Here is a 12506-nt window from a genome sequence, read left to right as displayed (position 1 = left end):
AGTGATTTCTCTAGATTCTCTGAACCTTTTGATGATTTTACGGCCCGTAGATGGTAAAATCCCTAAATTCCTTGCAATTGCTCGTTGAGAAATGTTGTTCTAAAACTGTTCGACAATTTGCTTACAAATTGGTGACCCTAACCCCATCCTTGTTTGTGATTTACTTAACATTTCATGGAAGCTGTTTTTATACCCAATCATGGCACCCAACTGCTCCCAATTACCCTGCAAAGTTAATGATTATTTGCACAAAAAAAATGTTTATCAGTTTGAACATCAAATATGTGGTCTTTGTAGCATATTCAACTGAATATGGGTTGAACATGATTTGCAAATCATTGTATCTCTCTCTCTCTCTCTCTCTCTCTCTCTCTATATATATATATATATACATACATATATATATACATGCACACACACATACATATAGAATTCATCAATGTTTTTTTTGTTTTTTTTAAACATTTTTTTAGAAATATTATTGAAAAGGTACTATTGACTGATATATAGATCAGATACAGTTGACAGTTATAAAGGATACAAAATAAACATTTAAAATAAAATGTGATATTGAGAAATAATTATGCGGGGTAAATGGGGGACAGTTTGAAATAATTTAAGTTATATGTATTAAAGAGGAAAAATAAGAGAAAACAATTGTGATAAAGTATTGGCAATAAGAATATTTAATGCACTTTAAATTAATCAGATTGTGATGCAAACCATACGAGACAACATGTGTGGTAAAAATGATGTTAAAGGCTTTTGTTTGAAGGCGTCACGTTTAAACACGGCATGGTGTTTTTATTCAATATCTTACAATCAAGTGATTAAAACGCAAAGAGGTTATTAATAAGGCTTTCTTGTCCGCATTGTTTCCTACCAGGGCAGCTGAGCGCCGTCCCAGCTGTACGCCTGGCCCGTCTTGTCCGAATCCAGCGTCTCGATGATGCTCATCAAGCAGCTGACCGAGTGCTCGGTGCTAAACAGCCTTTCTTTGGGGACGTTCCTGTGATACGGCCGTGACAGGTCCGTGTCCACCGTTCCCGGGTGCAGAGCGACACACACCACCTGACACGGCAGACGTCGTCGTTACGAGCGCAGGCGACAGAAACTGAGACCGCGGGACTTACCTTTGGTCGGCTGCGGCCCAGCTCTATGGAGAGATTCCTCGTTGCCATGTTGAGGGCCGCTTTGGACATTCTGTAGCTGTACCAACCGCCAAGACCTGACAGGACACGCGGGGTTTACGTGGTGCTCAACATTACAACTCAATCTTTACATTCTGTTTTCATCAAGATAATACTTCCGTCAGTGCATTTAACAATATGTTGATGATTGTGCATGTCAGTGGAACCTCCATTTACAAACCCCTCACACTTCGCGGTTGACATACTTTTAGAACACGCCAAATACACTATTCCTCTGTGTCGAAATGCCTCATTGTCCATTTTGTGTCCTGTCGGCAGCCATTTTGTGCTTGCTCGCATAGAAGGCGTTGAGGAAGTTTTTAATTGTGATGAGAAAAGACTTTTTTGGTAGATGTTAATCAAAATCAGCTTTATGTCCTGTGTGAATGTTGTCTGTCTATATGTGTTGGCCCTGCGATGAGGTGGCGACTTGTCCAGGGTGTACCCCGCCTTCCGCCCGATTGTAGCTGAGATAGGCGCCAGTGCCCCCCGTGACCCCGAAAGGGAATAAGCGGTAGAAAATGGATGGATGGATGTCCTGTAAGTAGGGATGTACAGTACAGGCCAAAAGTGTGCACACACCTTCTCCTCATTCAATGAGTTTTCTTTATTTTCATGACTATTTACATTGTAGATTGTCACTGAAGGCATCAAAACTATGAATGAACACATGTGGAGTTATGTACTTAACAAAAAATGTGAAATAACTGAATACAGACTCCGTAAGGGACAAACGGTAGGAAATGGATGGATGCGTTATTTTGTAGTTTCTTAAAAATAGCCACCATTTGCTCTGATTACTGCTTTGCACACCCTTGGCATTCTCTTGATGAGCTTCAAGTACACCTGTGAAGTGAAAGCCATTTCAGGTGATTACCTCTTGGAGCTCATCAACCTACTCAGTGGCCTAGTGGTTAGAGTGTCCGCCCTGAGATCGGTAGGTCGGGAGTTCAAATCCCGGCCGAGTCATACCAAAGACTATAAAAATGGGACCCATTATCTCCCTGCTTGGCACTCAGCATTAAGGGTTGGAATTGGGGGTTAAGTCACCATAAATGATTCCTGGGTGCGGCACCGCTGCTGCCCACTGCTCCCCTCACCTCCCAGGGGGTTATCAAGGGTGATCAAATGCAGAGAATAATTTCGCCACATCTAGTATGTGTGTGACAATTATTGGTACTTTACTTTAATCAAGAGAATGTCAACAGTTTACGAAAAAGTAATCAGAGCAAAAGGGGGCTATTTTGAAGAAACTAGAATATAAAACATGTTTTCAGTTATTTCACCTTTTTTGTTAAGTACATAACTCCACGTGTTCATTCATAGTTTTGTGGCCTACAGTGAATCTACAATGTAAATGGTCATGAATAAAGAAAACGCATCGAATGAGAAGGTGTGTCCAAACTTTTGGCCTGTACTGCATATCGTTAGGATTTTATCGATACCAATATCAACAGTGCTCCTATCAGTACTATGTAATTTGTGTAAATAAAGATGTGCACATTATTAGTACAATAGTTTGTAAACCAGCAACATCATGTAACATCTCACAGCAAGGAACTCTCGTATCAACACCTGATGATTAAGTCTTAAACAAGTCAACTATGTTTACTCATGCGATTTTTGTGTCATCATCTTTTAAAAGACTACCCCAGCAGGCACAAGACATTGATATAACGTTGATTATACGTACATGGCCTTTAAAACTGACTTTAAAACAATGTTGCAAAATTGTTGTATTTGTAAATTGAGACAATGTTGGTGTCTTTTGTTGAGACATGACCAAACTTCAATGGCCAAATCAATGTCACGGCCTGACATTGAATAAACGTTGTCAAAAAGTATGTTGTTTCAACATTTTTTGTGTGTTGTAGAATATTGGTTAGGAAATGACCAACATTTTAATGGTCAAATCAACGTCAGAACCCATCATTGAATAAATGTTGTCAAAAAGCATGTTGTTTCAACGTTATGCTTCAGTTGCTCAACATCAGGACCTAATTCAACAAGTTCTCAACAATGTTTCAATGTCTTGTGCCTGCTGGGACATAGATCCTTCATTGTGTTTCTATTTATTACAATTACACTCAATATAACCATCCATCCATTTCCTACCGCTTGTCCCGATTAAAATATTTAAAAATAATCGTAATAAAGTAATACATCCATCTATCCATCTATATCCATTTCTACCACTTATCCCTTTTGGGGTCACAGGAGCCCATCTCAGCTGCAACTAAAACAAATATTTATGTATGGCATTCATGACATTAGGTGGGTGTGTTATTTGTGTTTATGTTGCACATGGACGTATTTAAGTGACGGACCGTAATCCATATTGAGGGTTGAAAACTACTGATGTGTATGTGTTTGTGTCATATGTGGATTTTTTTTTTTTAAAGACCCAGTGATTATTATATTCATCACTTATATTTCTCACATTTTGAGAGGATTAATATTGTTGTGTGGATTTTGTATCCCCAAGAGATCGTGAGTAAAGCGCGTTCACTTCAAACTGACACTAACGTGTCTTTGACGAGGAAATATTGTTGCAAACGTTTGTGTGGTATTGCTTCTTTATTTGTGATTATTCTAAGATGATTATCATTTGTTTATGCGTAGCAACGCCACTTGAACTGTAACTGTCAGCATGTCATTATTACGAAGGTCAGCTGGATAAAAAAATTAATAAAAAAATAGTCCAGAATCCTAACGGTCTTCTTGGATCAACCCGTTTAGAAACAGGTTAAAAAAAACAAAACGCTATACAGTATATATCCCTAATTATAAGTGGATTTTACTTTTTTAAATGTTTATCATTGTAGCACTATGGTTGTTAAAGGTAAATACTTTTGTGATTTCTGATCATTTGTGATGGCACCAAAGGGAATTCTGTGTGTATGCGCGTGTTGGCAGAGCAGATAATGCAGGGAAGTTGAGCTTGTCGTTGTTGTTTTGGCTTGTTAATAAATAGAAAGTTAATTCAACACCTTTTTGTTATGTTTTTCTGATATACAGTACTGTATATTTGAAATTGTGTTCAAAGTGTACAAACCTTCACTAAAATATGGACTTTTTTGGAACACATTATTCATATTTACATTTTTTCCAATGGAGAAAATTGCTTTACTACATAAACTTTTTGATTCATAAACTTTGCTAAAGAACCAATTAGTTTTGCAAATAGAGGTTCCACTGTATATGTGTTGTCAGTTTTGTGGTTTTGTTAAAGCTGAGTAAGCACTAAAGATATAAATGCTCATATATGATTGGCCGCTACTTACCATTGTCGCCAATGGAACCCACTTTAGCGGTGATATTGACGATGATGCCGCTGTGTTGCTTGGACTTTTCGGGCGGCTGCTGACCAAACCCGCCGGCGCCCTTTTGAAGGAGGGGAGCAAAATACTTGGCCATGACCAGAGGACCCACAGTGTTGGTTGTCAGGGTGGAAATGATGCCCTGAAGAAGCAAAAAAATAAAAAATCAAGTCAATCAGTCAAAAATGTTATAAAATGGTAATTTAGGAGGCAATTTTGCATTTGAACTATATCCGGGATGTCCAAACTTTAGCCACTGAGCGCCACACACTGAAAAAAATCAAAGCATGCGAGGGCCATCCTGATATTTTAAATTCCAAAACAATTACAAAACCGTATATCAGTGGTTCTCAAACTTTTTTCACCAAGTACCACCTCAGAAAAAACTTGGCTCTCCAAGTACCACCATAATGACCTACATTAAAATACAGCAGCGTAGTAGGTCTAAGTATTGATTAAAAAAAAAAAGGGCAGAGGTTTTACTTAACAAGTATATTTATTTTTTAGGCCACTGTAACATTACACACAGTTTGAACAGTAACACTGTGTTTAAATATAGGAAAATAAACACTGTACTTGTAGTGATTCTTTAACATGCCACTAGATGGGGATTGCGTACCACGAGAGGTGCACGTACCACAGCTTGAGAACCACTGCTGTATATACACTGAAAATTTTAAAACTAATAATAATATACTTAGGTCACCTATAACACAAATCTGGCAAAGTTTTGTTGTTAAATATATATATATATATTTTTTTTTTTCAAAGAAAATATCAAGATGGACCCTGCATACTTTCACTTTTCAGTGTGCGGCCTTCATGGAAAAAGTTTAGACATCTCTGATCTAAAATAGTAGAAGTTCTCAAAAAAATATATTATAAAAAAGTTTAGGTAATTAATAAAATAAAAATACAAATGTATGCATTAATTAATGTGAAAAATTACAGCAATAATTATAGATTTAATACTGGTAAATATGTAACTGAACATTAATATTTTTGTACAGGCAGAACGTTTGGTTAAGCAGGTATATAAAAATTTTAATATTATTAATTAATAATTAATTATTCTTACAACAATAAAAATGAAAGAAAACAGAGTAACACAAATGAAATAATTATAAAAAGCTGAAAAACTACAAATAATAATAATATACTTAGTCACCTATAATAGAGCTGACACAAAGTTTTGTCTTCAAAAAAAAAATACATAAATAAATATATATATATGTATATATATGTTTTTAAAAATATTTTGAAAAATGAAAAAATATTATAAATTTGACTTATTAGTATGCGGCACCCTTGGTGGAAAAAACTTTGGACACCCCTCCTCTAAATCAACTTTAACTCTATCAATAGTTTTAGGTTTTATTTTTTTCCTTTATTATGTTTTATGACCTTCATGTTAAAAAACAACAACTTGCTTTTATAGCAAAAAACAAAAAATATACAACATTTTCCCCTAAAATATTTTCAATTATTGATGTAAATTAATTTGAGCCTTGGATAAATAAATAATTCACAACAACATTGACTTTTATTCATTATTTGATTATATTCAAGATCTATAAATAATGTATTGGGAGTTATCTAATTATTTTTATTATTATTTTTTTTTCACTGTAAAAAATATATTTAGATTTTGCAGTAAAAAACTGGCAGTTCAGTAGCCCCAATCCGACTATAATATCTACAGTGGTTTCTACTGCCAATTACTGGAAATAGGGCTACAGTTTTATTTACAGAAAAATTCTGGCAACTGAGCAGCCAGTTTTTTTTAATGCAAAATCTTTAGTTATTTTCACAGTGTACGATTTGATGGATACAATTCAATCTTAAGTCAAGCAGATATTTATTTTTTATATTTTTACCAAAAAAAAAAGGTTTGAAATATGATAATATAATATTTGATGCATTATTAAATCTTATTTTAGTAAAAAAAAAAAAGAATACGCAGTTGCATCCAATACATGTATTTTTTCTGTCAATATGGAAAGTACGATTACATTTAGTAGGAAAAAATAACATACATTTATACTATTTCAAGGCCTTTATGGGACACATCAAATGATGTGGCAGGTCAGACCTGGCCCTTGCAATCTTCAGATCGGTCGATTATAAGATTTTATTATTATTATTATTTGTTTGATGCATTTTTTGACATACAAATCTTTGGTTTGTTGATGGCAAACACCCAACGTACTCATTATCCACCTCCCACACCCCCAATTGTTTTAAAGTGTGAGATAATTGGAGCCTTCACTTAGTCAATAACTCATAACATTGACTTTGATTCATTATTGTATTTTGAGCAATGACAGTAAGAAAAAAACAAACGCCTGTATGGCAACTTTTGTCGTAAATGACATGTCATCAGCATGCGACTGTGAATTGTTCCTGTTTGCAGATGACTTGGCCCTGCTGGTATCCGGCAAGGACAAGTCACAGGTGGAAAAAATCCTCACTGCCGAACTCTGTAGTATTTGCACCTGGCTGGCTAACAATAAACTTTCCATACACTTAGGTAAAACGGAATCCATCCTATTTGGGTCCAATGGGTGTGAGTTTTCCTTGCCCTTATGTGGGCCTACCGAGGATGTCGTAGTGATTTGTGTTGTGCTTTGTGCAGCCCTTTGAGACACTAGTGATTTAGGGCTATATAAATAAACATTGATTGATTGATTGATTGAAATCAACCTTAAAGGCCTACTGAAACCCACTACTACCGACCACGCAGTCTGATAGTTTATACATCAATGATGAAATATTAACATTGCAACGTATGCCAATACGGCCTTTTTAGTTTACTAAATTGCAATTTTAAATTTCGCGCAAATGATGACACGTATGATGACGCGTGCGCGTGACGTCTCGGATTGTAGCGGACAATTTTTTCCAGCCCAATCCAAGCTATAAGTAGTCTGCTTTAATCGCATAATTACACAGTATTCTGGACATCTGTGTTGCTGAATCTTTTGCAATTTGTTCAATTAATAATGGAAACATCAAAGAAGAAAGATGTAGGTGGAAGCGGTGTATTGCAGCTGCCTTTAGCAACACAAACACAGCCGGTGTTTCCTTGTTTACATTCCCGAAGGTGAAGCTTTACTATGGAACAGAGCGGTCAAGCGAACATGGATCCCGACCACATGTCAACCGGCAGGTTTCGGTGAGACAATTGTGGTAATAATTCGGCTCTTAACGTAGACATGAGCGGAGCTTTCGTCGTTCCTCGTGTAAAAAGAGTCAGCTGCAACTCTCTTGCCTCCCCCGTGGCTTCCCTCAGAGACACTGGCGGTCACCACACACGTGGCCACACCCCTCCGACTTTCAGGTACGACAGTATAATATCACTACAACACTAGTAACACAATAAGCAGATAAAGGATTTTCCAGAAATATCCTAGTAAATGTGTGCACCAACACATCTGAATCACTCCCACTCCAACCAGTCTTTTTTTTTTTTCTCTAGTCCTTCACTCTCACTATCCTCATCCACAAATCTTTCATCCTCGCTCAAATTAATGGGGAAATCGTCACTATCTCGGTTCGAATTGCTCTCGCTGCTGGTGGCCATGATTGTAAACGATGTGAGGATGTGAGGAGCTCCACAACCCGTGACGTCACGCGCACATGGTCTGCTACTTCCGGTACGGTCAAGGCTTTTTTATTAGCGACCAAAAGTTGCGAACTTTATCGTCGATGTTCTCTACTAAATCCTTTCAGGAAAAATATGGCAATATCGTGAAATGATCAAGTATGACACATAGAATGGACCTGCTATCCCCGTTTAAATAAGAAAATCTCATTTCAGTAGGCCTTTAAGAAAGTCAGTGACTTCACTATTAGAGTGTGTGACATTGTTATCACCAGGAAAGACGAGGTCGCCGACCTAGGTTCCATTCTAGAGGCTAATCTTTCCTGTGATATAATGGCAACCAAGGTCATCAAAAAGGTCAACCAACGAACAAGATTTCTCTACAGAATCTCCTTCTACAAAAGCACCATGAAGATTCAAGCAGGAACTCTCATGCAACCCTTTTTTGATTACACATGCACCTCCTGGTACCCCAGCACCTCCAAACCCCTCAAATCTAGACTCCAAACATCCCATAAAAAGCTAGTCGGGTTACTTCTAGACCTCCACCGCAGATCACACCTCACTCCTACCCACTTCTCCAAAGTGGGCTGGCTCAGGGTGGAGGACAGAGTAAAACAACTTGCACTGAGCCTGGTCTATAAAATGTACATTGTTACTTGTCATTATCAAGGGAGATACAGTATACCTGTGCAGTCACGTCCCTCAAGCTTGTCTCTCCTTTCCCAGAAGGATGCAGCAAAGCCGAGGAGTTAAGCAACAAGTCCAGCCGACCAAAGCTCTCCTTGACCCGCTTGGCAGCTTCCCGGATGTCCTCTTCCCGGTTCACGTCCAGTCTGACAACTGTCAGTCTGTCCTTGTGCTGGCCGGCCAGGCTCAGCAGCTCCGCCGCCGCGTCCGGGTTCCGACATGTCGCTATTACAGCCGATGGCTTTTTGTTTTGCAATATATGTTTGCAGAATTGGAGTCCCAGTCCCCGGCTGGCACCTTGTATGAGCGCTACGGCCACCGCCATGACATCTGGGTGACGTCACACTGGGCGGAGTCTGGGGAGCAACGCTTGTTGCCTTCACGGTCAATGAGAATTGCGGGATTTTCCAAACAAGAAATTAAAAACCCTCTTGTTCGACTACTGCAGGAGTGTTGTTGTAAGCATTTCACCAATCTCGCGCACTTTGCAAATTATACGTCATTTCCATTGTGCGCAAGCAATTTGCATATCACAAAACGAGATTTAAAACGAGATTTTGTGGATGGTTTAGTCCAGGGGTCACCAACGCGGTGCCCGCGGGAACCAGGTAGCCCGTAAGGACCAGATGAGTACCCCCCCTGGCCTGTTCTAAAAATAGCTCAAATAGCAGCACCTACCAGTGAGCTGCCTCTATTTTTTATTTTTTATTTTTATTTACTAGCAAGCTGGTCTCGCTTTGCTTGACATTTTTAATTCTAAGAGAGACAAAACTCAAATAGAATTTGAAAATCCAAGAAAAATATTTTAAAGACTTGGTCTTCACTTGTTTGAATAAATTCATTTATTTTTTTTACTTTGCTTCTTATAACTTTCAGAAAGACAATTTTAGAGAAAAAATACAACCTTAAAAATGATTTTAAGATTTTTAAACACATATACTTTTTTACCTTTTAAATTCCTTCCTCTTCTTTCCTGACAATTTAAATCAATGTTCAAGTAAATTTATTTTTTTTCTTTTAAAGAATTCTTCATTTTAGCTTCTGTTTTTTCGACGAAGAATATTTGTGAAATATTTCTTTAAACTTATTATGATTAAAATAAAAAAAAAGATTCTGGCAAATCTAGAAAGTGTGTAGAATCAAATTGAAATCTTGTTTCAAAGTCTTTTGAATTTCTTTTAAAATGTTTGTTCTGGAAAATCTAGAAGAAATAATGATTTGTCTTTGTTAGAAATTTAGCTTGGTCAAATTTGATATATATTCTAACAAAGTGCAGATTGGATTTTAACCTATTTAAAACATGTCATCAAAAATATATATTTATTGTGAGAAATCTTTAAGATGATCAGTATTTCCACAAAGATAAATATCATTAATGAATAATAATAAGATTGAGTTAAAAGTAAATTGAGCAAATTGGCTATTTTTGGCAATTGATTTAAGTGTGTATCAAACTTTTAGCCCTTCGCATTAATCAGTACCCAAGAAGTGTGTATCAAACTTGTAGCCCTTCGCATTAATCAGTACCCAAGAAGTAGCTCTTGGTTTCAAAAAGGTTGGTGACCCCTGGTTTAGTCAGTAACCCTACATTATTACATTTTATAAATAGTAAACCAAGTTGGGGTAGTAGTTTAGTCAGTTGTTTAGTCAGTTGTTTAGTCGTGGATGTATACTGTATAGTGGTTAGGGTTAGGGTTAGGGTTGGACTGATTTGAGGGCAATACTAAGTTATATTGTCCAGACTACAAATGAAGAGATTTACATACGTATTTCATAAATTATTTTGACACCAAAAACATGTATTTGCGCCCATTGATTTGAAAAATGTGCACCACACATTATTCAAATATATAGCTGGAAGCAATTTGCAAAATGATTGCACATTATACAAATTTGCAAAATGCGTGCTCACATTGGTATTGTGCCTACAACAGTGTCCAAACTTTTTCCACTGAGGGCCGCACACTGAAAAATCAAAGCAAGCTAAGGCCATTTTGACATTTTTTATTTAAAAAAAACAGTACAATATGTAATATATTTTACCATGAATTGATTAACGTGGGGGCTTCACGGTGGAAGAGGGGTTAGTGTTTCTGCCTCACAATACAAAGGTCCTGAGTAGTCCTGGGTTCATGCGAGGCTCGGGATCTTTCTGTGTGGAGTTTGCATGTTCTCCCCGTGAATGCGTTCCCTCTGGGTACACCGGCTTCCTCTCACTTAAAAAAAACATGCACCTGGGATTGGAAACACAAAAAAATGGGCCCTAGTGTGTGAATGTGAGTGTGAATTTTGTCTGTCTATCAGTGTTGGCCCTGCGATGAGGTGGCGACTTGTCCAGGGTGTACTCCGCCTTCCGCACGATTGAAGCTGAGATTGGCACCAGCGCCCCCCGCGACTCGAAAAGGAATAATCAAAAATCAAAGCAAGCAGGGGCCATTTTTATATTTTGTATTTAAAAAAAAAAAAAAAACATAATACAATATATGTATAAAAAATATACATTTAGGCCTCCACAGTGGTTAGTGCATACTTGTCAACCCTCCCAATTTTTCCGGGAGACTCCTGAATTTCCGTGGCCCTCCCGAAAATCTCCCAGGGCAACCATCCAACCAATCATCCCAATTTCCAATCGGACAACAATATTGGGGGCGTGCTTTAAAGGCACTACCCTTTGGTCTTCTTCAACCTGGCGTCACAAATGCTTTTCCTCCATACAAACAGTGTGTCGGCACAGTCACATAATACATGCTAGTTTGTCACACACACACAAAAGTGAATGCAAGGCATACTTGGTCAACAGCCATACAGGTCACACTGAGGGTGGCTGTATAATCAACAATAACACGGTTACAAATATGCGCCACACTGTGAATCCACACCAAACAAGAATGACAGACACATTTCGGCAGAACATATGCACCGTAACACAACAGAACAAATACCCAGAAGCCCTTGCAGCACTAACTCTTCAAGAACGCTACAATATACACACGATATACAATGAACACAATTTGAAACGTCATTATACAACTAAACATGCTGAGGAGTATGCAAAAAAAAATTATATATATTTTCTTGCGGCCCAGGCTCACCCAGACTCTGCATCTAGTGGCCCCCAGGTAAATTGCGTTTGAGACCCCTGATGTAAATGATTAGATAATAATAATTACTTTAAAAAAATAGACGTGCATTATGCTAAACAGTATTCATAGACTGGCACCCGTTCGGTGAAAAATATAAAGACATTCTCAAGGCGTTTGACCGCGAACCCACTAGTACAACCCGGTTGCCTAGCGACCGACCGACCAATGAGCGCTCAGCGTCATCTCGCTAGCTATCTTTAGCTTGCTACATGCTAACGAACGTGTATGATTGAGAGCGATGAAAAATGGGTGCGTAAAATGCCGCTGCCAAAACGGAAAGGACCCCTGCAGCAGGCCCACCGCGATGTGGACGACATTAAAGCGAAGGTGTGTGAGATAAGACGTCGTCACTTTTTGTGACGTTTTAACTCGACGCGTTGTAGCATGCTAAGTCACAAGCTAACAGTATATGTCAGAAACACAGGACTAATATCGCCCGCTGCTTCAAAAAGGACAACTGGAAATCTTTTAGAGTTGTTTAAGTCACACCTTATTTTCCAAACAATGTCAAATGATTATAACAGTTACACTCAATGTTTCATTTGTGGTGCTTGTTTCT

General features: G+C 37.9%; 2 protein-coding genes across 7 annotated transcripts in view; one reads left to right on the top strand and one right to left on the bottom strand.

Moving 5' to 3' along the window:
• Positions 1-663: 663 nt before the first annotated feature.
• On the bottom strand, positions 664-9164 carry zgc:65997 (uncharacterized protein LOC794398 homolog). The gene is made up of 4 exons (XM_061909970.1): positions 8803-9164; positions 4475-4652; positions 1134-1228; positions 664-1071 (listed from the first exon to the last, which is right to left on the bottom strand). Exons 1-4 carry the CDS (start codon positions 9127-9129, stop codon positions 880-882), a joined length of 792 nt encoding a protein of 263 aa, XP_061765954.1. The 5' UTR covers positions 9130-9164; the 3' UTR covers positions 664-879.
• A 2950-nt stretch (positions 9165-12114) lies between these two features.
• nphp1 (nephronophthisis 1) overlaps positions 12115-12506 on the top strand; it is a 27717-nt gene continuing 27325 nt past the window's right edge. For all 6 annotated transcript variants that reach the window (XM_061911292.1, XM_061911294.1, XM_061911295.1 and 3 more), the window contains exon 1: positions 12115-12274. In XM_061911292.1, the coding sequence (XP_061767276.1) occupies positions 12173-12274 (102 nt within the window). In that variant the 5' untranslated portion in view covers positions 12115-12172. The remainder of the gene's footprint in view (positions 12275-12506) is intronic.

Source organism: Nerophis ophidion, linkage group LG09 (genome assembly GCF_033978795.1).
Source record: "Nerophis ophidion isolate RoL-2023_Sa linkage group LG09, RoL_Noph_v1.0, whole genome shotgun sequence".
Classification (NCBI taxonomy): Eukaryota; Metazoa; Chordata; class Actinopteri; order Syngnathiformes; family Syngnathidae; genus Nerophis; species Nerophis ophidion.
The sequence above is the reverse complement of the archived record's forward strand: the minus strand, read 5'-3'. Positions and strand labels throughout refer to the sequence as shown.